We start from the raw sequence: 27,725 nt of genomic DNA on the forward strand, positions 1-27,725 counted from the left end.
CAGCATGAAGTGACTGAGCTGTACATGCACTGTGTCATGGCTGTGGCTCCTGCTAAAGCAACACCAGGGACCAAATCCTGCACCTACAACAGGGAGGCTAAGAGGTACTTCTGCAAGGAGCCTGCTGAGGGTGCTCTGGGACATGCCAGGTTTAGGCCTCACCTGTCCTCCTCCTCTCCTCCAGGTGGGAGGAGCTGTATGGTGACCATGAGGTCTGTGCCTGCTGTGAGTCCAGGTGTGCTGGCAGCCGGAATGAAGGTGGGTCTGGTTCTCTATCCCTTGTGGATGCATCTCTGCCGAGGAGACAACCATGCTTGGACAACTGAGGAATGATCCCGTGCTGGACAAAGGGACTGTGTAGATGAGTAGACTGTGGGTCTCTGGGTATAGCAGATCCCTCACTCCTGGGTGCTGCTTGTCCACAGGTACCAGGAGCCTGGTGACCAGTAGTCGGGTGGCTGTGGCACCAGTAGAAGCTCCTCTGGATGTGGGAGCTGACTGGACTGAAGATGAGGAAGGAGACCCTCAGAGCTCCAGTGAAGATGCTGAGAGCACCAGTGAGGATGTGGAGGGAGCAGAGGACTTTGGAGATGTTGGCCAGTGGACAGGTAGGGTCTGGCAGGAGGAGCTCCTGTAGGGGTGGTGTCCTGCAGTGTAGCTGGATTGTTCTCCTTCCTCCCCAGGTGCCTGAATGAAGGCTCCAGCCTGGCCCTTGTGACTCTCCTGCCTCCACTTGCCTTGTAATGGCAACATCTCAATAAAGCTGTGAAAGACCCTTCTGCCTGCCCTTGTTTCTTTATGGTTTATAGGTTTGAATGGGGTGGAGGAATTCAAGGGAAGTATTTGTGGGGGTTCCCCTTTCAAGAATGCTTCCCATATTGCTGCCAATGAGGACTGAAAATGGCTGGAGTAATAAAGCGTTGTACTGGGGGAAGATGGCCGCACTATTCCTTGGGCAGGTCATTGTGACTTTTTTATTGGGGGAGAGACGGGTGTTCAATATACTGGCAGTCCTCCCATTTCCGAGAGGGGTAGTGCTTATGGAGTGTCAGTTGCTACTGTTGTGCCCAGTAAGAGTGAGATCTGGTGTCCTATTCTAGGCTGCACAAACTGACTAAAAGAAACACAAGGAAGGGATTGTCAACAGGGGCTTGGTGTAAAGTAGACCTTCCCTTCCTTAGCAGAGGAACAATTCTGGTGCCCAAACATCAGTGAATAAAGGTACAGTTAGAATCTTGGAGGTCTTGTCTTATGGGTGTTGGTTTCACAGTATTGGACAGTCACGGGAAGTATTAGGATTGAAATTGGAGATCCCAGCACTTGACTGGGAAGACAGGTGTTCACAACCACCTCTACCAGCAGCACAGACTGTGTAGATTGAGACTGAACGCTTACTACACAAAGCCTCTCCCCTGTTTCAGTGTCCCATGTCATGAATTTCAAGTGAATCCTGGTCTCCCGTTGTGACTACCTATAATTTGCACAAATCCTGCTGGCCCACTAACACTGTTAATTTTTAGCCCTACTGCAATGCCCTATTAAAGCTTCAAGGTTTTAGGATAAACTATTTTATATAATGGTTCCAAAGGTAGCTTCGCAAAGCACTTGAAATAATTACAATTAGAGCTTCTTACAAAGAACGCTTTGAAAAGTGTCAAAGGCAAGTCATTCCGAGTTGGTCGTTTGTGTTTTCCGTTCAGACGCGAAATGCTGAAATGATCTCTCGGCTCCTCGGTTGTCATTTCTGCTCCGTGAAGGGATCACAGCACGCGTCGGCTTCCAGCACGGTTGGTCGGGACACGATGCCGGGGGTCGGAGAGAGCGATGTCTTCCTCGTTAGTATAGGACCTGTCACCTGTCCCCAGCTGTCACGCGGGAGACCGGGGTACATCAGGACGCGCATTGAAGTGAAAGCAGGATGCGCTGCGACATGCACTGTGCAGATCCCGCCACACTAAGAGGTGAGTTGGTCTGTTCGATCACAGCGCTAGGCGAATCCCCAATCCCCTTTTGTGCCTGGCGACAAAAGACGTCTGTTTCCGCCCAGTTTCGAGCCGGGGACCTTTCGCGTGTGAGGCGAACGTGATAACCACTACACTACGGAAACGGTGGTAAGACGTGCCCAGCGGCCCAGCGCTGAGCTTCGCCAATGCGATTCAGCTGCTTCCAGTGCCTTTATTGGAGTGCGCTGATGGATCGTGCTCTCTCTCCAGAGACCAGCACGCCTGTCATGGACGGAGCAGGAAAGGCGGCGCCACATTCTACAGTCCTCTCCACGCAATCGACGAAATCGGGCTACTGAAGTGGAGAAAATCGCCTCTCCAGAAAGTGCAAATATCATCTTGGAGACTATAAATCCTATTGCCGAAGGTCAGCACTGTCTACCAGAGTAACCCTCCCACAGCGATGATCAGCTCGTCTCACACGCGAGAAGTTTCGGTTGGAAACAAGCGCCCCCTCTTCCCGCACGTTTTGCACGTTCGAGTAGTTTTAAAACGGCTCTTTCGTACACGGTGCTGATCTTTTGGAAAGCAGGAGGCAAAACCGAGTCGAACCGCCTGGGTGAAAACCAGGAACCCTAACCGCTAGACTATATGGCAGCGAACAACCATGCGGTTCCCGGCATCATGCAAGCAAACTACATAAATATGAGAAAACACGCAAGAGAGTTGTCACTCAGAGTGTCGAAGGGTCAATGTATACTGGGGCTCAGTTGAAATGCAACGTCAGGACTTTTCCGAATTGTGTCACACGAAGAGAGCACAGCCCTTTCCGCCCTGCCGCGTGTGTCTCGGTAACTCGCTGTGATCGTATAGTGGTCAGTACTTTGCGTTGTGGCCGCAACAACCCCGGTTCGAATCCGGGTCACGGCAGAATAGGGGCGTCTGCTTTTACTACTCGCACGAATGAAGGCAAAAAAAAAGCCAATCGATGTGAACGAACGGCGCTTTGCAGAGGAGTACTGCCTGACTGGATCGTTGATGAACGACAGAGGCCACTCCGACCTCTTCTCGGTTTTCTTCAATGACTTACTAAGGATCTTCTTCACATTCGCCCATGCAGGGGAAGCCAGTTACACCAAAGCAAACGCAGGAAAGTGCATTTCAAGCAGAGACCAGGAGGGACTTGTTTACACCGAGAGTGGTCGGAGAATGGAACAATGCGTCCAGCCCTGTTGCTGGAGCCGATTCTTGATGAGCTCTTGGGCTCACTAAGAGGCCCCCGCTGGATGCTAATCTTTCTGTTGTTCTTGCAGGTCTTGCGCTGCTTTTGAGCCGACAGAGCTCGTCCTGGTCTGTGGGCACAGCCCAATTGCAAATGATCGGCTCCGCGTACAGAAGGAACGTGCGTTTGGTACAAGAGTGCACGAAGGCACCGGAAATACATTGGGAACAAATGACCGGTCGGTCAAGACCTCTGTGAAGTACAGGAGCGTGCAAAACGAGGCTGCTTCAACCCGGTCTCGAACCCGGGATCTTTCGTGTGTTAGGCGAACGTGATAGCCGCTACACTACAGAAACCTGCAGGGACTGCTGCTGGTGTCTCGCTTTCGTTTCGGGCTGAGAAAGGGACGCGTCACTTTAGGCAGGGGGCACTGGAGAGAGGAACAAAGGGCGCGATGAAACAAGATGCCGAAACCCGGGATCGAACCAGGGACCTTTAGATCTTCCTGAGGAACAGACAGTGAGCCTGTCTCTCAATAATAATAATCCAGTGTGTGATCTCCTATTCAAGCCCAAGCGAAGACACAGTGAGCCTATCTGTCAATAATAATAATACAGTGTGTGATCTCCTGTCCCAGCCTGAGAAACAGACAGTGAGCCTGTGTCTCAATAATAATAATACAGCGTGTGATCTCCTGTCCCAGCCTGAGGAACAGACAGTGAGCCTATCTCTCAATAATAATAATACAGCGTGTGATCTCCTGTCCCAGCCTGAGGAAGAGACAGTGAGCCTGCCTCTCAATAACAAGCCAATGTGTGATCTCCTGTCCCAGCCTGAGGAACAGAGAGTGAGCCTGTCTCTCAATAATAATACAGTTTGTGATCCTCTGTCCCAGCCTGAGGAACAGAGAGTAAGCCTGTCTCTCAATAATAATAATACAGTGTGGGATCTCCTGTCCCAGCCTGGGGAACAGTGAGCCAGACTCTCAATAATATTAATAATAATAATACAGTGTGATCTACTGTCCCAGCCTGAGGTACAGTGAGCCTGTCTCTCAATAATAATATAGTGTGTGACCACCTTCTGTGGTCTGTTTCAAATCCGCCCGCGATGTGACACCGAGGAGAAATGAAGAGCCCCAGTCGCGCTAGAAAATCACCCGGGAAAGAGACTTTCAATGTAGGAAAAAAAAGTCGTTAGTAACAGACATAATATGTTTGTTTTGTTTTTTTAATCGCTGCGATGTGTGACTAAGCTCATACGACTAAGAGTTGCCCCCTTTGTCTAGATCTGGTAACCTGCTCGTCGCTGGTGGGCCAGATCGTGTCCCCCGTCAGTACACTGGGGCATTAAGACCCACACAGACCACAGGGTGAGTGCCCCCTGCTGGCCCCACTGAGAGGTCGTATCCAACCTCCTCCGCTCTCTCCGAAAAGCAGTATCTTCAGGCCCTGACATCCCACCCCTGCCACTCTCTGCGTAAATAAGTATCGTCAGGCCCTGACATCCCACCCCTGCCACTCCCTGCGTAAAGAAGTGTCGGATGACCCTGACATCACACCCCCACCACTCTCTGCGGAAAGCACTGTTGTATAGCCCTGACACCCAACCCTCCACTCTCTGCATTAAGCACTGTCGTATAGCCCTGACACCCACCCCTCCACTCTTTGAATAAAGCAGTGTCGTCAGGCCCTGACATCCCACCCCCGCCACTGTCTACGTAAAGTAGTATCGTCAGGGCCTGACATCCCACTCCCACCACTCTCTGTGTAAAGTAGTGTCATATGGCCCTGACACCAATCCCTCCACTCTCTGCATAAAGCAGTGTCTTATGGCCCTGAAACCCTCCCCTCCACTCTCTACATAAAGCAGTGTTGTCAAGCCCTGATATCCCTCCCCCGCCACTCTCTGTGTAAAGCACTGTCGTATGGCCCTGACATCACACCCCCACCACTCTCTGCGTAAAGCACTGCCGTATAACCCTGACACCCACCCCTCCACACTCTGCATTAAGCAGTGTTGTCAGGCCCTGATATCCCACCCCCGCCACTCTCTGTGTAAACCAGTGTCATATGGCCCTGACATCTCACCCCCACCACTCTCTGTGTAAAGCACTGTTGTATGGCCCTGACATCACACCCCCACCACTCTCTGCGGAAAGCACTGTCGTATAGCCTTGACACCCACCCCTCCATTTCTTGCATAAAGCAGTGTCGTCAAGCCCTACCACTCTCTGCGTAAAGAAGTGTCATATGGCCCTGACATCCCACCCCCACCACTAACTGTGTAAAGTAGTATCGTCAGGCCCTGACATATCACCCCTGCCACTCCCTGCGTAAAGAAGTGTCCTATGGCCCTGACATCACACCCCCACCACTCTCTGCCGAAAGCACTGTCGTATAGCCCTGACATCCCACCCCTCCACTCTCTGCCGAAAGCACTGTCGTATAGCCCTGACATCCCACCCCTCCACTCTCTGCATAAAGCAGTGTCGTCAAGCCCTGACATCCCACCCCCACCACTCTCTGTGTAGAGCAGTGTCATATGGCCCTGACATCCTAGCCCCACCACTCTCTGTGTAAAGCAGTGTCATATGGCCCTGACATCTCACCCCCACCACTCTCTGTGTAAAGCACTGTTGTATGGCCCTGACATCCCACCCCCTCCACTCTCTGAATAAAGAAGTGTCGTATGGCCCTGACACCCACCCCTCCATTCTCTGCATAAAGCAGTGTCGTCAGGCCCTGACATCCCACCCCTCCACTCTCTGCGTAATGCGGTATCGTCAGGCCTTGACATCCAACCCCCGCCACTCTCTGCGTAAAGCAGACATGTTACAGACATTTGAAACAAAGGTATATTATAAAATATTGACATATACTGTAGGCGGCTGGAGCATTATTGGGAGACAGACTCACTGTTCCTCAGGCTGTGACAGGAGATCACATACTGGGCTGCCAGATCAACTGAGTTCCCTCCTCCCTCTTCCAGTAGGATTGGGACCCGTTGTGATTCTGGAAGGTGTGGGAACTCTGGGATTAGATTTCTGAATTTCGGGAAGAATGTTTCTCTAATCCCAGAGTATCTGTCACAGTGCAGTAGGAAGTGCACCTCTGTCTCTATTTCTCCCCGCTGGCAGTGGGAGCACAGCCTGTCCTCTCTGGGCAGCCAGGTCTGCCTGTGTCGCCCAGTTTCTATGGCCAGGTTGTGGTCACTGAGCCTGTACTTCGTCAGGGTCTGTTTCTGTTTGTTAATTTTTATTTTGGTCAAATATTCAGCTAGTGTGTATTGTCTGTTTAAGGTTCTGTAGCATTCCAGTTTATGTTGTGTTTGTGTGTGTCCCAGTGTGTGAGATATTGCTGTTTGATCTGTGCTGTGATGTGGTTGAGTCTGGGTTGTGGTGCTCTAGCACTGCTGTCCTGAGGCTGGTTAGTGTCGGTGTCACTCACTGCGAGTGTGATCTCAGCAGAGTCTCTGTACTCTTGGGACACTTGACTCACCTGTCTCTCTCTTTCTCTCCCTGTGCTGTCCCTCTCCTGCCCCCTCTCTCCCTCCTCGGACTCCAGCTGGAGGAGGTCCAATCACCACCTCCTGTGAGACAGAAGAAAAAGAAGGTGGGTAATGCTCTGATCCTCTCTTTACTCCTGTCCAGTGTCCAGTCAGTGTCCAGTCAGTGTGTCTGTATGAACCCCCCTCTCTCTCAGTGCAGTGTTCATGTACTGGAGTGTCCAGTCATGTGTCTGTATGAACCCCTCTCTCTCTCTCAGTGCAGTGTTCATGTCCTGGAGTGTCCAGTCCGACTCTTAAAGTGACACTCCTGTCTCTGCTTCAGAAGCGCTGGTGCGTCTTTTTAAACTCCCTGAGCTGCGTGTCAGTGGAGAGAGATGATCAGGACGAACCGATGGAGGCGGCGGAGACCGTGGATCAGGAGAGGAAGAGCGAGGGAGAGGAGGAGCAGGCTGCCGGGAAGGACAAGAAGAGGAAGAGGAGGTGCAGGTGAGCAGACAGGGGGGCGCCGCCCGGTCGTGTCTGTGATTCAAGGAGGAGTCTCCTCTTGCTGTTTGATGTCATGGTGACGTCTGTGTCTGTGTCCCTCACACCTGCAATAACAATATTCTTTCCAGGTTCCTTTCCTGGTTCTGTGCCAGCTAAGATCTGGACTGGACTGGACTGGACTGGACTGGAGCTGAGGGACGCCAGACTGGACTGCACTGAAGCTGAGGGGCCCCAGACTGGACTGGACTGGCGCTCTCACCCTGTGGTCTGTGTGGGTCCTGATGCCCCAGTATAGTGACGGGGGACACTGGACTGTAAACAGGCGCCGTCCTTCATATGAGACGTCAAACCAAGGTCCTGACTCTCTGTGCTCATTAACAATCCCGGGGTGTTTCTGGAGAAGAGTAGGGGTGTTACCCCAGTATCCTGGCCTGATTCCCCCCCTGGTCTTGACCCATCATGGCCTCCTAATCACCCCCCTTTCTGAACTGGCTCCATCCCTCTGCTCTCCTCCCCACTGGATCCCCCTGACCTGGGAGGAGCTCTGAGTGGAGAGTCCAGACGGATTAATTATTATTATTATTATTCGTGCTGCACTGGGCTTCAGTCCTGGCAGTGAGAGGGGGACTCTGTGATCAGTACAGATACTTATGACTGTATAATAATACACGATAGAAATGGAAAACAGGGTAGCGCTGTAGTCTCTTCGAAACGTTTTGAACTGCCAGAAGAAGTTTTCACAACCCGGACTCATGAAGGTACAGGTCTTCTCCCATCGTCCGGAGCAAGGTGTATGGTGTCCTGGTGATTTCTCCCGTTTTGAACAGAGTTTAATGTTAAGTTTGTAATTTATTAGAGAGAGGCACTGAACATCCTGTGATGGACTGGTGTCCTGTCCGGGGTGTGTGAGTGTGTGTGTGTCCTGTGATGGACTGCTGTCCTGTCCAGGAGGTGTGAGTGTGTGTGTGTCCTGTGATGGACTGGTGTCCTGTCCAGGGTGTGTGTGTGTACTGTGATGGACTGGTATCCTGTGAAGGACTGGTGTCCTGTCCAGGGTGTGTGTGTGTCCTGTGATGGACTGGTGGATCACAATATTAATTCTCCTCCTTGATTCCCTCCTTCATCGCCAGAGTGAAAGCGGGACACGGCAGTAAAAGCTCAGCCCTGTGGGTGGTGGTCCTCTCGGCCACACGGGGGCGCTGTGGCTCCACGGGGGGGGGGGGGTTATGTTCAAGTCCCGCTGGGAATCGCACCGACGCGGCGGAATTCGTGAACGTCCCAGACACCAAGAAAACGAGAGAGAGAAAAAAAGTCGTTTTCGGGGTTCAAGAAGCAACCCCGAGATTCAGGGAGTTTTCCCGCTGAGCTTACTCTGCCGAAAACACGCAGGTTTTATTTTTTTCCCGTGCCCCCCCTCACACAGGCCGTTTCTGTAGCGTGAAGTTGTGTTTTTTTGCACGGCAGTCGGTGAGGGGCGAAATTGTATTTATTTTTTTCCCACGGTCTGAAACAGAAACGGCCGGGTGGTGTTGTAGAGAGGTCGACGTGCCTGGTTTTCCTCGTCTCTGAAGCCCGTTTTTTTGGGGGGGGGTCATGAGGTCCCACGCAGCGCTCGGAAAAGAAAATGCCATCTCTTTTCCCCGCAGGACGGGGGGGAACCCGTGTTTTTTGGACGTGGCATGGCCCGAAATTTCCGCCCTTGGCCGCTAGAGGGGTGTGGAGGTTGGTCTTTCTTTGACTTGGGGGTAGGGGGGGTACTAATTTCACTGAACCCCACCCCACGGAAACCCATGTTGGACGTGGGGGTGCTGAATGCGCCCTCGACGTGATCTTGTCTTTAAATTCAAGTGCAGCTTTTGTAACCCTTGGGCCGGAAACAGCTGGACCCGTTTCCCCTGCCTGTCCGAGGTGGCAACTACCGGGGTCGTACAGGGACACCCGGCTGGCCGCCGAGAGTTGGAAAAATAAAATGTCCACCTCAAAAAAAAACAACCGCGAAAAATGTCGGCCATTTTTTTTTCGCGGCTGAGCCGTGAGCGCATCGGGGGCGACGTCACGGGGGCGTCACAATGAGCCGCCTGACGTCACAGAGCGGCGGATTCTAGCGGGGGGCGGCGCCGGAGCCCCGGGAGCTCAGAGGAGTGAAGAGAGAGGAGGAGGAAAGGACTATATAGCGCTTTCTAAACACGTGTTTCTTCTAAAAAAGATTCGCGGGTTACTTCGACTTCAATCAAATAATAGTTTAAGCTTCAGATTCACTCTGAAGTATCCCCGTGAAATCGGTAAGTCAGTTAAAAATGCCGCTGTCGAGAAATAACAAAATAAGTTGAGAAATAATTTGTTTTTTTTTCCCGTTACTCCACTCTTATGGGTGTGATCGTGCTGTAAAAAGATATTGAGAGGAGGTGCACCTCTACACAGAGAGTGGTGGGGGTGGGGAACAAGCTGCCCAGCCCTGTGGTTGAAGCCGATACCCTGGCTTCTCTCCAGACACAGCTGGGTGAGCTCCTCCAGTCAGGACAGGAGGGTCTACTGTACACAGAGAGTGGCGGGGGTGTGGAACAAAGCTGATACCCTGGCTCCTCTCCAGACACAGCTGGGTGAGCTCCTCCAGTCAGGACAGGAGGCTCTACTGTACACAGAGGGGGCGGGGGTAGGGAACAAGCCTCCCAGCTGTGTGGCTCCGCCCCCTCCCCTCCCCTCTGTGACTCTGCTTGTCTCGGCAGGACGATTCACCAACAGAGATGCCGCACGGCCGTGCGCGGTCACAGCAGGACCCGGGCCCAGCGAGGCGTCGTAAGTCCACCCCGCCGTCCAGCGTCCAGTGTCCAGCGTCCAGCCCTCCTCCGACTGGCCTCTCCGCACCCAGCAGCGCTCACTGTATTATAATAATAATAATAAACTTCACTGATAGAGCACCTTTCACACACATAGCAGCGCAAAGCGCTTGACAGACCAGGTCTCACGGTAACACCTCCAGACGAGGAGAGACACTTCCAGTGGTGATCTTGACTGAGGACACGCCTCGGCTCAAGAGACAGGGTCGCGGGTCCGAGGAAAACCAAGCTGCAGGTCCATTATGGCCTTTTGAGAGCACAGATTGCCTCTGGACGTCCTACACTCTTCCTGGACACACTGTAGAGACTCACCTGTCCGGACTCTCACTGGACACACTGTAGAGACTCACCTGTCCAGACTCTTACTGGACACACTGTACACACTCACGTGTCCAGACTCTTACTGGACACACTGTACACACTCACCTGTCCAGACTCTCACTGGACACCCTGTAGAGACTCACCTGTCCAGACTCTTACTGGACACACTGTACACACTCACCTGTCCAGACTCTCACTGGACACACTGTAGAGACTCACCTGTCCAGACTCTTACTGGACACACTGTACACACTCACCTGTCCAGACTCTTACTGGACACACTGTACACACTCACCTGTCCAGACTCTCACTGGACACCCTGTAGAGACTCACCTGTCCAGACTCTTACTGGACACACTGTACACACTCACCTGTCCAGACTCTCACTGGACACACTGTAGAGACTCACCTGTCCAGAGTCTTACTGGACACACTGTACATACTCACCTGTCCAGACTCTCACTGGACACACTGTAGAGACTCACCTGTCCAGACTCTTACTGGACACACTGTACACACTCACCTGTCCAGACTCTTACTGGACACACTGTACACACTCACCTTTCCAGACTCTTACTGGACACACTGGTCAGACTCACCTGTCCAGACTCTCACTGGACACACTGGTCAGACTCACCTGTCCAGACTCTCACTGGACACACTGTACACACCCACCTGTCCACACTCTCACTGGACACACTGTAGAGACTCACCTGTCCACACTCTCACTGGACACACTGTAGAGAGTGCCCAAGGCCCCTAGTCTCAACACGACTGGGCTGGGCTATTTGGTCAGAGCTGTCTCGGAAATGGGCTGTTTGGCGTCTTCACAGGTCACACCGGTCAGGCCGAACCCGGACTGGCAGCGGGAGAGGTCCTGGCCCAAGTCCCGGTGCTTTTCCGTAAGTCTGACCCGGTCGCCTTCCGCGAGACTGGACCGGCCGCCCTGTGGTGGGCCCGGTGCCCCACATCTACCCTACAGCTCCCCCACTGACCCCTAAACTCCCGATACCCTACAGCTCCCCCCACTGACCCCTAAACTCCCGATACCCTACAGCTCCCCCCACTGACCCCTAAACTCCCGATACCCTACAGCTCCCCACACTGACCCCTAAACTCCCGATACCCTACAGCTCCACACTCTGACCCCCACAGTCCTGATGGCCGAGAGGTCTCTGCTTGCTGTAGTGATTGAGTGAGCTCTGTGGACCTAACCTCTGTCTTGTGTCCTCGTTTCCAGCATCTCCTAGTGGTCCGGCATTTCACCAGAGCTGAAGGTGAGATCTGGGTAGGAGACAGAGCACCCCCTAACACCCCTGAGCTAGGTTACAGGGTAAGACAGCTTCTTACTGTTGGACACACCTGTCCACACTCTTTCTGGACACACTTGACACACTCGCCTGTCCGGACTCTTACTGGACACACTGGACACACTCGCCTGTCCGGACTCTTACTGGACACACTGTACACACCCACCTGTCCAGACTCTTACTGGACACACTGTACACAACCACCTGTCCAGACTCTCACTGGACACACTGTCCACACTCACCTGTCTGGGCTCTTATTGGACACACTGTACACACCCACCTGTCCAGACTCTCACTGGACACACTGTCCACACTCACCTGTCTGGGCTCTTATTGGACACACTGTCCACACTCACCTGTCTGGGCTCTTATTGGACACACTGTACACACCCACCTGTCCAGACTCTCACTGGAGACACTGTCCACACTCACCTGTCTGGGCTCTTATTGGACACACTGTCCACACTCACCTGTCCAGACTCTTACTGGACACACTGTACACACTCACCTGTCCACACTCTCACTGGACACACTGGACACACTCACCTGTCCAGACTCTTACTGGACACACTGTACACACTCATCTGTCCAGGCGTAGTCTCTGCTCCTCATCCCCCCTGCGTTGTGTCTCCCCCTCTCCCCGCTGGACAGAATCCCGTGGTGTCTTCGTGTTTCCCCGAGCTCGTCCAGAAGCTGGAGAGGGTGGCCGAGCTGAAGCTGGAGCTCCCGGGGTCGTCCGGCTCGTCCCGCTCGGGCTCGCCCAGCTCGTTCCGCTCGGTGTCCCCCCCCTCCTCGCCCGAGAGCCCCCTCCGCTCCCCGGCCCCGGTGTCCCCCTCCGGCCCCCTCAGGCCCCTGCCCGCCCCGCCCCGCCGCGCCCCCTTCCTCCCCGCCATGCCCCTCGAGCCCCCCCTGCTGCCCGGGGCGGTGCCCCTGCCCCTGCCCCCGCCCGTCCTGCCCCTGCCCCCGCCCGTCCTGCCCCCCATCGCCCGCCCGGCCCCGCCAGGCCCCGCCTGGGGCTCCCCGGTGCGGAGGGCAAGGAGAGAGGCTGAGATGTCTGACGAGGCAAGTGTGACAGAGTCTGTCCGTCTGTCTGTCTGTCTGTCCATCTGTCCTTCTGTCCGTCTATCCTTCAGTCCATCTGTCCCTCTGTCCATCTGTCCATCTGTCTTTCTGTTCTTTTCTCTGTCCATCTGTCCATCTGTCTTTCTGTCCTTTTCTCTGCCTTTCTGTCCATCAGTCCATCTGTCCTTTTCTCTCTCTTTTTGTCCGTCTGTACTTCTCTCTTTCTGTCTTTCTGTCCTTCTGTCTGAGTCTCTCCATGTCTCCCTGCTCTCTGTCTGTCCTGCGTTGTCCCAGCTGGGTCTCTCTCCCTGTGTCTCTCCGTGTGTCTCCCTGCTCTCTGTCTGTCCTGCGTTGTCCCAGCTGGGCCTGTCTCCTCTGCTCTCTGCCTTCAGCTCTGTTCGCCGATGTCCCGCCAGCCCGTCACTCTCTCAGCCTGTCTCTTGACTTGCAGGAGGAAGAGGAGGTGGAGACAGCTCTTCCGGCAGGAGAGAGGAAGGAGGTCAGTGCTGGTCCCACCCTGCCCCCTGTCCTGTCTGTGGTGGAGTTTTGCCGTCTTGTCTGTCCCTGGGTCTCAGTGTCTCTCTCTCTTTCAGCCCTGTCTGTCAGTGTCTCTCTCGGCCTGCTGTCTGCCTCTCCCTGCCTCTCTGTCTCTCTCTCTTTCAGCCCTGTCTGTCAGTGTCTCTCTCGGCCTGCTGTCTGCCTCTCCCTGCCTCTCTGTCTCTCTCTCTTTCAGCCCTGTCTGTCAGTGTCTCTCTCCTCCTCCTCTCTGTCCTCAGTGTGTCTCTCTCCTCCTCTCTGTCCTGTGGTGTCCAGTGGGTCAGTATTAGTGGGCTACACCCAGGCTCACTCACTGCGAGTGTGATCTCAGCAGAGTCTCTGTGCTCTTGGGACACTTGACTCACCTGTCTCTCTCTTTCTCTCCCTGTGCTGTCCCTCTCCTGCCCCCTCTCTCCCTACTCGGACTCCAGCTGGAGGAGGTCCAATCACCACCTCCTGTGAGACAGAAGAAAAAGAAGGTGGGTAATGCTCTGATCCTCTCTTTACTCCTGTCCAGTGTCCAGTCAGTGTGTCTGTATGAACCCTTCTCTCTCTCAGTGCAGTGTTCATGTACTGGAGTGTCCAGTCAGTGTGTCTGTATGAACCCCTCTCTCTCTCAGTGCAGTGTTCATGTCCTGGAGTGTCCAGTCAGTGTGTCTGTATGAACCCCTCTCTCTCTCAGTGCAGTGTTCATGTCCTGGAGTGTCCAGTCAGTGTGTCTGTATGAACCCCTCTCTCTCTCAGTGCAGTGTTCATGTCCTGGAGTGTCCAGTCCGACTCTTAACGTGACTCTCCTGTCTCTGCTTCAGAAGCGCCGATGCGTCTTTTTGAAGTCCCTGAGCTGCGTGTCAGTGGAGACAGAAGATCAGGACGAGCCGATGGAGGCGGCGGAGACCGTAGCTCAGGAGAGGAAGAGCGAGGGAGAGGAGGAGCAGGCTGCCGGGAAGGACAAGAAGAGGAAGAGGAGGTGCAGGTGAGCAGACAGGGGGGCGCCGCCCGGTCGTGTCTGTGATTCAAGGAGGAGTCTTCTCTTGCTGTTTGATGTCATGGTGACGTCTGTGTCTGTGTCCCTCACACCTGCAATAACAATATTCTTTCCAGGTTCCTTTCCTGGTTCTGTGCCAGCTAAAATCTGGACTGGACTGGACTGGACTGAATTGGACTGGACCGGAGCTGAGGGACACCAGACGACTGGACTGCAGCCTAGGGACACCAGACTGGACTGGACCGGAGCTGAGAGACACCGGACTGGACCGAAGCTGAGGGACCCCAGACTGTGCTGGACCGAAGCTGAGGGACCCCAGACTGGACTGGACAGGAGCTGAGGGACACCAGACTGTGCTGGACCGAAGCTGAGGGACCCCAGTCTGGACTGAAGCTGAGGGACCCCAGACTGTGCTGGACCGAAGCTGAGGGACCCCAGTCTGTGCTGGACCGAAGCTGAGGGACCCCAGTCTGTGCTGGACCGAAGCTGAGGGACCCCAGACTGTGCTGGTCTGAAGCTGAGGGACCCCAGACTGGACAGCACTGGAGCTGAGGGACACCAGACTGGACTGGACTGGAGCTGAGGGGCCCCAGACTGGACTAGACTGGAGCTGAGAGGCCCCAGACTGGACTGGACCAAAGCTGAGGGACCTCAGGCTGTGCTGTACCGAAGCTGAGGGACCCCAGACTGTGCTGGACCAAAGCTTAGGGACCCCAGTCTGAACCGAAGCTGAGGGACCCCAGTCTGTGCTGGACCGAAGCTGAGGGACCCCAGACTGGACCGAAGCTGAGGGACCCCAGTCTGTGCTGGACCGAAGCTGAGGGACCCCAGACTGGACCGAAGCTGAGGGACCCCAGTCTGTGCTGGACCGAAGCTGAGGGACCCCAGACTGTGCTGGACCGATGCTGAGGGACCCCAGTCTGGACTGAAGCTGAGGGACCCCAGACTGCACTGGACTGAAGCTGAGGGGCCCCAGACTGGACTGAAGCTGAGGGGCCCCAGACTGGTCTGGACTGAAGCTGAGGGGCCCCAGACTGGACTGATGACCTTTTTTTAAGCATCAATAAAAAATTTTTTTTAAAAATCTGTTTAGCTTTTGGTTTTTTCCCTCTCCCCCCCCCCTAAGGTTCCTGCTGGGAGAGGTGTGAGTGGGGCCAGCAGGGGGCGCTCTCACCCTGCAGTCTGTGTGGGTCCTGATGCCCAAGTATAGTGACGGGGGACACTGGACTGTAAACGGGCGCCGTCCTTCGGATGAGACGTAAAACCGAGGTCCTGACTCTCTGTGCTCGTTAACAATCCCGGGGTGTTTCTGGAGAAGAGTAGGGGTGTTACCCCAGTGTCCTGGCCTGATTCCCCCCCTGGTCTTAACCCATCATGGCCTCCTTATCACCCCCCTCTCTGAACTGGCTCCATCCCTCTGCTCTCCTCCCCACTGAGAGCTGCTGTGTGCTGAGCGGACTGGAGCATCATCCAGGTAGGGGCTGCACACTGGGGGGGCTGGAGGGGATCCCCCTGACCTGGGAGGAGCTCTGAGTGGAGAGTCCAGACTTATTAATTATTATTATTATTCGTGCTGCACTGGTCTTCAGTCCTGGCAGTGAGAGGGGGACTCTGTGATCAGTACAGATACTCATGACTGTCTAATAATACACGATAGAAATGGAAAACAGGGTAGCGCTGTAGTCCTTTCGAAACGTTTTGAACTGCCAGAAGAAGTTTTCACAACCCGGTCTCGTGAAGGTACAGGTGTTCTCCCTTCGTCCGGAGTAAGGTGAGAGGTCACCCCCTCGGGGCGCAGTATCCTCGATGCACCCCCCCACCACCACCCAAAACGACACACACTTCTGTGACGATTGGGAGACCCCGGTTCGACCAGCCCCCACGGTGGAGGAAACGACCCGCTGGAGAGAACACGCAGACTCCACACAGAAGGGTCACCTCGGCATTTATTCCAACAGCAAAACAACACCAGAGAGAAACCGTCTCCGAAAGATAAGCGCACACCGGGAAAAACACGACGGGGTCATTACAAATGGGAATAGGAGTTCTTTTTTTCTTTTCCGGACGTCAGTTGTATCGTGTCCTGGTGATTTCTCCCGTTTCGAACGGAGTTTAATGTCGCGTTTCTACTTTATTAGAGAGAGGCACTGAACTTTGGGGAACGTGACATCCACCCAGTATTACTAGTAGGTTGATAAAATATAAATGTTCTTTTTCCCCCCGTATGATACCTCGCGAAATATAACGATGGCCAACTCTATAAGTCGAAATTTAAACCCTTCTCACGCTACAAGACAGTTCGTCAACATCACCGCGGCCCAAAGCGCGACCTTCGGTATGATGTTGGCGGAAAAGGGGGTAGGGTAAGTGCGTCACAGCCGGGGGTAGCCCCTATCACGTGAGAGGGGTGCGGCGGGCGACGAGCCCCCGGGGGCGAAGAGAAGTTGATTTGCGTGGGGTGTGGAAACACTACACGACCGGGCAAGCGAGCCGTTTTTTTTTTGTTTTGTTTTTTCCAGAACATCAGAACAACCGCAGAGATGACCATCGATCCACCTCCAGACGTTTCCTTTTTTGTCCTCTTTGGCCTCCAAAATAAAAAAAAAAACTGGGATCCATCGTGGCGTTGCCAAATTAAAACGTCAACCACTTTTCGGGCTTTCGTGCTGTCCATGATGAAACCGTCATGGTTGTGTAAGCATACGTTACGTCACAGACCGGCGGCGCTCGGACGTGAGGAGTGTCGTTACGTTTTTGAAATGGCACGTCAGACAAGATCTCTGACAAGATCTCCCAAAAACCCAAACCTGTAAGATTCAATTTCAATTCAGTTTTTTTATATAGCACCTTTCACAACAAGAATGCCCCAAGGCCCCGAACAAAGGAGTTGTTCCACACCCCCGCCACCCTCTGTGTACAGTAGAGCCCCCTGTACTGACTGGAGGAGCTCACCCAGCTGTGTCTGGAGAGAAGCCGGGGTATCGGCTTCAACCACAGGGCTGGGCGGCTTGTTCCCCACCCCCACCCCCTTCTGTGTACAGAAGAGCCTCCTGTCCTGACTCCAGTAGGAAATGTCACCTGGAGGCAACACACCGGCTTCTTTTAACAGATCACCTCTGGAATCGGGAACAACGGAGCTGTGTGCGGCCGTCTGTACGGAGGGGTTCAGCGCGGGGGGGCTTCGGGCTCGGGTCTGGACCCGGGGGGGGGGGGAGACTGTCTGTGTGGAGTCTGCATGTTCTCCCTGTGTTCTCCGGGTCCAAAGACAGGCTTTTGGGCTAATTGGCTTCTGGGAAAACTGGCCCTGGTGTGTGTGTGTCCTGTGATGGAGTGCTGTCCTGTCCAGGGTGTGTGAGTGAGTGCGTGTTTGTCATGTGATGGACTGGTTCCTGTCCAGGGTGTGTGAGTGTGTGTGTCTGAGTGTCCTGTGAGGGACTGGTGTCCTGTTCAGGGTGTGTGAGTGTGTGTGTGTGTCCTGTGAGTGACTGGTGTCCTGTCCAGGGTGTGTGAGTGTGTGTGTGTCCTGTGATGGACTGGTGTCCTATCTAGGGTGTGTGTATGTCCTGTGATGGACTGGTGTCCTGTCCAGGGTGTGTGAGTGAGTGTGTGTGTGTCCTGTGAAGGACTGGTGTCCTGTCCAGGGTGTGTGAGTGTGTGTGTCTGTGTGTCCTGTGATGGAAAGATGGTACCAAGCCTGGACACCCATGAGACACTGGCTTCCTCAGAAGACTCTCACGGAGGGCACACTGTCCCTAATCCGGGTCCAGAAGAAACTACAGTGATCTATAATTCCTGCGCCTCGGAAGGGTTTATGACGTCTATGTCCGGCGCCCGCGACCGTGGACCGGCGGTTTGGCGTCGTGCTCCGCAGCTCGAGCTTCGGTGCGAGGCAGGGCGGGAGGGAGTCGATGTGGCCTCGGTGCCATCTTTGCTGGTGAGTCAATTGTGACCGTTGCGGTACAATAAACCATCAATAAACCTTTTCCCACCCCGTCCAGTATTTCTGTCGCGGCCCAAGTCCCTTACAATCGACAAACTATTAAAAAAAAACAGTAGCCCTTCGCAACATTACACGCCATTTTTTTATTTTAAACGTCCGCTAGATACGCAGGTGGCTCGATACCTGTCTTATCCTCGCCGGCGTCTTTATACCGGCAAGTGAATTTTATTTGGGGTCCCTCAGAATTGTGACAGAAATGTCAGTGAACCACAATAAAAAACGAAACTTTTTTTTGAAAGGCGGTGAATGGATTTTCTGAGTAACCGTGTAGCGACTAACGTAAGGAAAAAAAAGTTGTCTTTCCCTACGAAGACGTTTTGGTACAGGACTTTCTTTAAATATCAGTTGTGCATAGCGTTTTACAAAAAGTTGATGATGATCTTGGAGATAATTGCAAAGGAAAATTGAGATAACTACCAAAACGTTACGTGTGAAACGACAGGACAGAACTTTGAACCCACAAAGAAACAAAGGTATGAAATATTGCCTCGTCATGGGGGTTGATAATTGTAGTAAGTGTTCCTAATTTTCGTAAAGAAATGTATATTATGGGAGTCACACGTGAGATTTAGTGTATATACGTTTCATATTGTGCATATATACAGGGTTAAAAAGTGGAATGAGTATGATTATAAACTCGTGTGTCCTATAATCAGATAATTTTTTACAAGCTTTGATTAGACAGGTGAAAAACAACATCAGATCCTTTTTTTAATATATTCTCACGTCTGAATATAAGCTTCTCCCCTCTGGCCAACATTTCAGGGCTCCCAGGTGTAGATCCCAAATTGAAACAAATATTAATTTGTTACCCAGTTAAACAGTTAATAGAAGTGAGTGATCAGGGTAAATAAAGGTGGGTCAGTGTAAACTGTTTATTCTGGACCAGACTTCGTCATGTGTGATATGTCATGACTTCTTATATTAAGTTTTATCTTTATATTTAGTTCTACATGTGTAATAGATGCGATGTGTGTCCATAAAAAGGTTTCTCCAGGGGAAAATCAAGTTCGTTTTAAAACCGTGTTTCCTTTTTAGGGTACGTTTGCATTCCAAGTGTGGGGTTTTTCCCTTTTTATCATATTTTGGATGTGAATCCGTGGTATTTTTGCTGAGACAAGTTGCCTTTCTTATACGCGGAGGGATCTGCTCGTGAGATGTCCGCTTGGTCCATTTCTGAGCTCAGTATAAGGTGTAGAAAGCATGACTGTCATCATAACCCGCCTCTCACCCAGGTGTGGAATAATGTTGTGACTATTGCTTCAGCAATAACATGCTGATTGCATGTTTCTAGATGGGTATAACAGAGATCTCAACTACTGAGGGGCCTTATTAATAAAGTCTCCACAGCCGAAGCGCTGTGTGGAAAACGATGTCAATACAATTCTGAAAAACGCGACTCTCCGAACGCCAGCCGAACAAGTCTCCACAGCCGAAGCGCTGTGTCTCTTTTCAGCTGGCGATAAACCTTTCCTCGATCCTTTGCGGACTTGTAAAACTGTTCCTGATCAGAATAAAAAACGCTCACGCTAATACACAAGCACCCGTGTCTCGCCAAAGCTGACAAATAAACAGACGGACAAGCCGCACTGCACTTGTGAACAGGGGAATGAGCGAGCGAGCGGGGATAGGGCGCCTCCTGCGCTTAAAAGCTTACAGCACCTGGTATTCCCAGGCGGTCTCCCATCCAAGTACTAACCAGGCCCATCCCTGTTTAGCTTCCGAGATCAGACGAGATCTGGCGTGTTCAAGGGGGTGTGGCCGTAAGCCAGAGGAAGGCTCGCTGGCACCCTTCTTATTGAGAGGACAGCTCCGTCACCTCTTTTACGACGCTGCTTTTTTTCCCTTGCGTTTTTCTCTTCTTCTCACGTTATCTCTCTTCACTGCCTTCCTCCCCGCTCTATTTCACTTCAGCCTTTCACTCTTGCTTCCTTCCAATGAGGACGGAGCTGCGGGAGAAAGAGCGCTATAGAGGATCGCTGTGGAGAGCTGCTGCTGTGCTTTGACATCTGAGCTCTGTGGAAAACGATCTCAATACAATTCTGAAAAACGCGACTCTCCGAACGCCAGCCGAACAAGTCTCCACAGCTGAAGCGCTGTGTCTCTTTTCAGCTGGCGATAAACCTTTCCTCGATCCTTTGCGGACTTGTAAAACTGTTCCTGATCAGAATAAAAAACGCTCAGGCTAATACACAAGCACCCGTGTCTCGCCAAAGCTAACAAATAAACAGACGGACAAGCCGCACTGCACGTGTGAACAGGGGAATGAGCGAGCGAGCGGGGATAGGGCGCCTCCTGCGCTTAAAAGCTTACAGCACCTGGTATTCCCAGGCGGTCTCCCATCCAAGTACTAACCAGGCCCATCCCTGTTTAGCTTCCGAGATCAGACGAAATCAAGCGTGCTCAAGGGGGTGTGGCCGTAAGCGAGAGCAAGGCTCGCTGGCACCCTTCTTATTGAGAGGACAGCTCCGTCACCTCTTTTACGACGCTGCTCTTTTTCCCTTGATTTTTCTCTTCTTCCCACGTTCTCTCTCTTCACTGCCTTCGTCCCCGCTCTATTTCACTTCAGCCTTTCACTCTTGCTTCCTTCCAATGAGGACGGAGCTGCGGGAGAAAGGGCGCTATAGAGGATCGCTGTGGAGAGCTGCTGCTGTGCTTTGACATCTGAGTTCTGTGGAAAACGATCTCAATACAATTCTGAAAAACGCGACTCTCCGAACGCCAGCCGAACAAGTCTCCACAGCCGAAGCGCTGTGTCTCTTTTCAGCTGGCGATAAACCTTTCTTCGATCCTTTGCGGACTTGTAAAACTGTTCCTGATCAGAATAAAAAACGCTCACGCTAATACACAAGCACCCGTGTCTCGCCAAAGCTGACAAATAAACAGACGGACAAGCCGCACTGCACGTGTGATCAGGGGAATGAGCGAGCGAGCGGGGATAGGGCGCCTCCTGCGCTTAAAAGCTTACAGCACCTGGTATTCGCAGGCGGTCTCCCATCCAAGTACTAACCAGGCCCATCCCTGTTTAGCTTCCGAGATCAGACAAGATCAGGTGTGCTCAAGGGGGTGTGGCCGTAAGCGAGAGCAAGGCTCGCTGGCACCCTTCTTATTGAGAGGACAGCTCCGTCACCTCTTTTATGACGCTGCTTTTTTTCCCTTGCGTTTTTCTCTTCTTCCCACGTTCTCTCTCTTCACTGCCTTCGTCCCCGCTCTATTTCACTTCAGCCTTTCACTCTTGCTTCCTTCCAATGAGGACGGAGCTGCGGGAGAAAGGGCGCTATAGAGGATCGCTGTGGAGAGCTGCTGCTGTGCTTTGACATCTGAGCTCTGTGGAAAACGATCTCAATACAATTCTGAAAAACGCGACTCTCCGAACGCCAGCCGAACAAGTCTCCACAGCCGAAGCGCTGTGTCTCTTTTCAGCTGGCGATAAACCTTTCTTCGATCTTTTGCGGACTTGTAAAACTGTTCCTGATCAGAATAAAAAACGCTCACGCTAATACACAAGCACCCGCGTCTCGCCAAAGCTGACAAATAAACAGACGGACAAGCCGCACTGCACGTGTGAACAGGGGAATGAGCGAGCGAGCGGGGATAGGGCGCCTCCTGCGCTTAAAAGCTTACAGGACCTGGTATTCCCAGGCGGTCTCCCCAGGCGGTCTCCCATCCAAGTACTAACCAGGCCCATCCCTGTTTAGCTTCCGAGATCAGACGAGATCAGGTGTGCTCAAGGGGGTGTGGCCGAAAGCGTGAGCAAGGCTCGCTGGAACCCTTCTTATTGAGAGGACAGCTCCGTCACCTCTTTTACGACGCTGCTTTTTTTCCCTTGCGTTTTTCTCTTCTTCCCACGTTCTCTCTCTTCACTGCCTTCGTCCCCGCTCTATTTCACTTCAGCCTTTCACTCTTGCTTCCTTCCAATGAGGACGGAGCTGCGGGAGAAAGGGCGCTATAGAGGATCGCTGTGGAGAGCTGCTGCTGTGCTTTGACATCTGAGCTCTGTGGAAAACGATCTCAATACAATTCTGAAAAACGCGACTCTCCGAACGCCAGCCGAACAAGTCTCCACAGCCAAAGCGCTGTGTCTCTTTTCAGCTGGCGATAAACCTTTCCTCGATCCTTTGCGGACTTGTAAAACTGTTCCTGATCAGAATAAAAAACGCTCACGCTAATACACAAGCACCCGTGTCTCGCCAAAGCTGACAAATAAACAGACGGACAAGCCGCACTGCACGTGTGAACAGGGGAATGAGCGAGCGAGCGGGGATAGGGCGCCTCCTGCGCTTAAAAGCTTACAGCACCTGGTATTCCCAGGCGGTCTCCCATCCAAGTACTAACCAGGCCCATCCCTGTTTAGCTTCCGAGATCAGATGAGATCAGGCGTGCTCAAGGGGGTGTGGCCGTAAGCTAGAGCAAGGCTCGCTGGCACCCTTCTTATTGAGAGGACAGCTCCGTCACCTCTTTTACGACGCTGCTTTTTTTCCCTTGCGTTTTTCTCTTCTTCCCACGTTCTCTCTCTTCACTGCCTTCGTCCCCGCTCTATTTCACTTCAGCCTTTCACTCTTGCTTCCTTCCAATGAGGACGGAGCTGCGGGAGAAAGGGCGCTATAGAGGATCGCTGTGGAGAGCTGCTGCTGTGCTTTGACATCTGAGCTCTGTGGAAAACGATCTCAATACAATTCTGAGAAACGCGACTCTCCGAACGCCAGCCGAACAAGTCTCCACAGCCGAAGCGCTGTGTCTCTTTTCAGCTGGCGATAAACCTTTCCTCGATCCTTTGCGGACTTGTAAAACTGTTCCTGATCAGAATAAAAAACGCTCACGCTAATACACAAGCACCCGTGTCTCGCCAAAGCTGACAAATAAACAGACGGACAAGCCGCACTGCACGTGTGAACAGGGGAATGAGCGAGCGAGCGGGGATAGGGCGCCTCCTGCGCTTAAAAGCTTACAGCACCTGGTATTCCCAGGCGGTCTCCCATCCAAGTACTAACCAGGTCCATCCCTGTTTAGCTTCCGAGATCAGAGAGATCAGGTGTGCTCAAGGGGGTGTGGCCGTAAGCGAGAGCAAAGCTCGCTGGCACCCTTCTTATTGAGAGGACAGCTCCGTCACCTCTTTTACGACGCTGCTTTTTTTCCCTTGCGTTTTTCTCTTCTTCCCACGTTCTCTCTCTTCACTGCCTTCGTCCCCGCTCTATTTCACTTCAGCCTTTCACTCTTGCTTCCTTCCAATGAGGACGGAGCTGCGTGAGAAAGGGCGCTATAGAGGATCGCTGTGGAGAGCTGCTGCTGTGCTTTGACATCTGAGCTCTGTGGAAAACGATCTCAATACAATTCTGAAAAACGCGACTCTCCGAACGCCAGCCGAACAAGTCTCCACAGCCGAAGCGCTGTGTCTCTTTTCAGCTGGCGATAAACCTTTCCTCGATCCTTTGCGGACTTGTAAAACTGTTCCTGATCAGAATAAAAAACGCTCACGCTAATACACAAGCACCCGTGTCTCGCCAAAGCTGACAAATAAACAGACGGACAAGCCGCACTGCACGTGTGAACAGGGGAGTGAGCGAGCGAGCGGGGATAGGGCGCCTCCTGCGCTTAAAAGCTTTCTGAATTCTGAGTACGTACGGGATCCTCGGCCTTGCGCTTATAACAAAGTCCAAGTCCCTTTGCAGACAACAGCAGTTGTCACATGATTGTCTCTGAGGATGTGCGACAATGGCCAAGGAGAGCCCCGATCTGAGCTTGCGCTCACTTTTTGACCAAGACACAGGTGTGTGCTGATTGGTTGAGAGTTTGGCGGGCATTGGAGACCCACGTGGTATTACCACGCCCTGCGTGAGATATGAGTCACTTACTCTTGACACTTAGGAATGCAGTCCAGATGTCCATTTGGCACTCCCTAGACAGATAGGCGCCAATGGATGACCATTGATCATGATAGCCAGGCTTAGCTAAGTGCATCCCCATCTGGGAGCTGTCCCTTATCAAAAGAAAACATCTTAAATCAGCCTGCATGAATACTTTCTCTGTGGCTGCACCACAGAGATGGAAGGTGAGATGGGGCCTCATTTAGGACAGCATACCACCGCTTAATTCTGTCTTATTAACAAGCATTGCCACTACAACGGCATCTCTCCTGTCAAACTTCCTCCTGACGTGTTTGACAGGATCTGGGCCGTGGTGAACAGTGGGAAAGACGCCCTGTGGAGAGTGAGGAACATGGGGCTGTTCAAAGGCATCGAGGTCCCAGTCAAGGCAGCAGGTAGCCTGGCCCTGTTCATCACCCAAGAGAACTATTACCTCAGAGATCTGTGGAGAGGGAGGAGGGAGGAAGCAGAAAATCTGTGGGAAATAGAGAGCATAGGTCAATATCTCAAGAAACTGTGAAAAAACATTATCATGTTTAAGTAAAGAATGTGATTTACACCAGAAAAAAAAATTGTTGCTATGTAACTGGTACCGTGTCAAAATGTAATGAGATGTGATCATATATACTGTTTTAAGTATGTATATTAATGTAAAGCTTTCTAATTTGTGATGTCCTGTATTTTTTTGTGAAAAGAAAATAAAGTTCTTAAAAAATCGATTCACCCAGGGCGAGGCTCGGCCATTGCACTCCGGCTGTGCTGACCCCTGCGAATTCCCCAAATGTGGGAATCTCGACTGCATTATTTCTGGTAGTGGGGGACTGCGTTCGCGCTCTCCCCTGATGTGCTTGGTCCAATATCGGATACGGAAGAGCTATGACACCACGTGCTGCGATAGGATCCCAGTTCGAAAGCCACTGCTGGTTCCCAGTTTCTTTTAGTTAGAGGTCCGGAGAAGCATTTCAAGCTGGTTACACTACTCCTTCCGGACATTCATTCCCTTTTCAAAGTCAGTCGTTTTGCTGTAGTCTGCATTATTAAGGCCAATTTATTTGGTCATGGGGGCCTCGGTACTGTATGCTAATTCTCAAGACAGTTTCACCCGTTTTCTGATTGCTAGGTTCTGTACCAGTGCAGACATGTCAAACAGTGAATGGCTGTACCTCTATTGTATCCCTGCTCAATGAATGAAATCAGTAATAAATGAATATATGTATAGTTACACGAAAAACAAGTGGTTTATCGACTCATCTTCATTTGCAGATTTAGAGGCAGCTTCGATATTCGTTTTACAAACGGGTTTTTTTTTATATGGGTCAAACACATGCCATAGCAACAAAACATCTCTAGAGATGAGGCTATAGATCACCTTTCCATCCTCCAGGTTTTCCTCCCAAAGCCTAAGGCACCAACGGTGACCCCTGCTGGCCGAGAGAGCAAAAGCTTGCAGCACCTGGTAATCCCAGACAGTCTCCCATCCAAGTACTAACCAGGCCCAACTCCGCTTAGCTTTCGAGATCAGACGAAATCAGGCACATTCAGGGTGGTGTGGCCGCAAGCGAAAGCCATGGCGCCTGACTCGCTACTTGAAGCTGTGTGTGGCTGGGGCTCTGTGCCCCCCGAGCGGGACTGAAGGATCGTTCGTGTGCAACTCTTTGGAAAGGAGCTTCTTTCCAAATCGCATTGCGTACCTGGATGTTGGCGAATGTGCTCCCTTGTGTTGGCTTGTCCCGCACTGGAGGAGAACAAACAAACTGCAAGGAGGAGCACAAGGCAAGTCTTCACAAGACAAAAAATTTCCAGTGCACAGCACTCTGAAAACATTTCTGGGCTGTCGCGTGTTTATTTCAGCACATAAAGCGCAACAGTCCAACACGTCGGCCGGGCGCGCGGCGCCTCCGCCCTCTTGTGGCCTTGCGGCGTCAGAGCAAGAGGCTCCTTCTCGCTGCCTTTCCGCTGTGTTGCAGAGCCCCGAGAGGGAACCTGGAGCGCACACTTTGTGGGGGGCGGGGGACCGCGTTCGCGCTCTGTCCCCGGTCTCTTGCGCGAGTACTAAATCTCACGGCGCCAGCAAGCGGCCAGGAGACAAGTACAATATCGCGGGACAGGGGGGCCTTGTCATTGATTGTTACATATGAGACGGGGATTAGGAGGAGACTCCGACTGATTGGTAAAGGGGAACACTAACACCAGAGTGACACCCCCGACGTCTCTTTTTGAGAGATTTCTTAATGGCCATGGAGGGTCGGGACCTCAGTTTTACGCCTTCCCCGAAGGACGGCGCCTGTTTGTGCAGCAGAGTGTCGCCATCAGGATGCTGGGGCATAAGAAAGCCACACAGACCGCAGGGTGAGCGCTCCCTACTGGTCCCAGTCACACCTCTTGCAGAAGCAGTAGCAACCTGAGCTTTTCCGGGGGGAATCTCCCATCCGGGTGCCGGCTAGGCTCACACCTGCTGGGCTGCCGTGGGTGAGCCCAGTCAAGAGTCGCAGGGTGAGATCTAGTCATCGGGGAGAAACGATACAAGCGAAGGATTACTCGGCTCCCAGCACTTGAAAAGACCGACAAATGACTCTTTCCCGCTGGAGCTGAATGTACCTGCATGTGTCATGTCGTCTTCTTCCCCCGCCCCGCTGTGTTTGCTGTATTGTCTTTGAAGCCAGACCCCGAGACGAGACGGGCTGTCCTGTGCCCCAATTAACACTTTACAGGTGCCATTCCCCGGCATTGTGGCCATTGTCGGTGGTCACACGCGATAAGATAAGGTGGAGGAGAGCGGGGCATGCCCAGCGCCAGACATTCAAGGAGGGGGCTGTGCGAGGTGAGGTGAGGTGCGACACGCCGGAGCCCCGACGCTGCTAATGCGGAGCACTTGTTGAACTGGCATTGAAAGGACGTGTGCGCACGGAGCGAGCCTTCCCTGCGGCGGAGCGTGGAAACTCTCTCCCCGCGCTGCAGGAGTTGTGTGCGCTGCAGCGGTGCCGAGAGAACAGCACAGAAGACAGCAGGCTCTGGAGAGCGGGTAAGAGATGGAGCCTTGTGGGCAGGCGAGCAGGCCCGTTTTTTGGAAATTGCTGAAAAGGCTCCGGTGTTTGTTCGGTGTGTGGCAGGCGCACGATGCGAGCTTGCGTAGCCGGTCTGGTGTTATGCAAATGAGGCCGAATTGCGTCCCGGGACATGCTGCGAATGCGCATGGCGACTGCAGATGTGTAGGAAACGGCGCTTCCTCCTCGCCGCCCGCCGGGGCAGCGGAAAGGCAGCAAGAAGGAGCCACAAGAGGGCGGAGGCTCTGTGCATCTGGCCGACTTGTTCGACTGGTGCTGTTTCTGTTTTGAAATAAAACGCGCCAGCCAAAAAATGTTTTCAGTGTGCTGTGCACTGGAGGTTTTTGTCTTGTGAAGACTTGCCTTGTGCTCTTCCAGTGCGGGACAAGCCAACACAAGGGAGCACGTTCGCGAACATCCAGGCACGCATTGATTTCGAAAGAAGCTCCTTTCCAAAGAATTGCAAATAAACGATCCTCCAGCCCCGCTCAGGGGACACGGAGCCCCCGCCACACAATGCAACGGGAGTATAAATGATGTATCCCGCCAGCCATTCGACGATCATTTTTCATGGGTGAATATGGTTTTCTGGGGGGTTGCAATG

The 27,725-nt window shown here is 52.8% G+C and overlaps 1 protein-coding gene, 4 non-coding genes and 5 pseudogenes across 5 annotated transcripts in view; 3 read left to right on the top strand and 7 right to left on the bottom strand.

Annotated features, from left to right (window-relative positions):
* The window catches only part of LOC148669148 (zona pellucida sperm-binding protein 3-like), a 113,877-nt gene that overhangs the window by 1,599 nt on the left and 84,553 nt on the right, over positions 1-27,725 (top strand). Inside the window, exons 6-10 of the mRNA XM_088632945.1 lie at positions 4-104; positions 185-258; positions 9,888-9,910; positions 12,281-12,360; positions 12,478-12,531. Of these exons, the coding sequence (XP_088489071.1) occupies positions 4-104; positions 185-258; positions 9,888-9,910; positions 12,281-12,360; positions 12,478-12,531 (332 nt within the window). The remainder of the gene's footprint in view (positions 1-3; positions 105-184; positions 259-9,887; positions 9,911-12,280; positions 12,361-12,477; positions 12,532-27,725) is intronic.
* On the top strand, positions 2,802-2,873 carry trnah-gug (transfer RNA histidin (anticodon GUG)). Its single transcript has one exon. It is a non-coding gene; the product is annotated as a tRNA-His (tRNA).
* On the bottom strand, positions 19,864-19,982 carry LOC148669150 (5S ribosomal RNA). Its single transcript, XR_015937233.1, has one exon. It is a non-coding gene; the product is annotated as a 5S ribosomal RNA (ribosomal RNA).
* Positions 20,520-20,638, bottom strand: LOC148669151 (5S ribosomal RNA; annotated as a pseudogene).
* LOC148669152 (5S ribosomal RNA) lies at positions 21,175-21,293 on the bottom strand (annotated as a pseudogene).
* On the bottom strand, positions 21,831-21,962 carry LOC148669153 (5S ribosomal RNA; annotated as a pseudogene).
* Positions 22,500-22,618, bottom strand: LOC148669154 (5S ribosomal RNA). The gene has a single exon (XR_015939121.1). It is a non-coding gene; the product is annotated as a 5S ribosomal RNA (ribosomal RNA).
* On the bottom strand, positions 23,156-23,273 carry LOC148669155 (5S ribosomal RNA; annotated as a pseudogene).
* Positions 24,755-24,919, top strand: LOC148669156 (U1 spliceosomal RNA). Its single transcript, XR_015937667.1, has one exon. It is a non-coding gene; the product is annotated as a U1 spliceosomal RNA (small nuclear RNA).
* LOC148669157 (5S ribosomal RNA) lies at positions 25,519-25,637 on the bottom strand (annotated as a pseudogene).

The sequence above is a fragment of the Lepisosteus platostomus genome, chromosome 5, assembly GCF_059453375.1.
Source record: "Lepisosteus platostomus isolate fLepPlt1 chromosome 5, fLepPlt1.hap1, whole genome shotgun sequence".
Classification (NCBI taxonomy): Eukaryota; Metazoa; Chordata; class Actinopteri; order Semionotiformes; family Lepisosteidae; genus Lepisosteus; species Lepisosteus platostomus.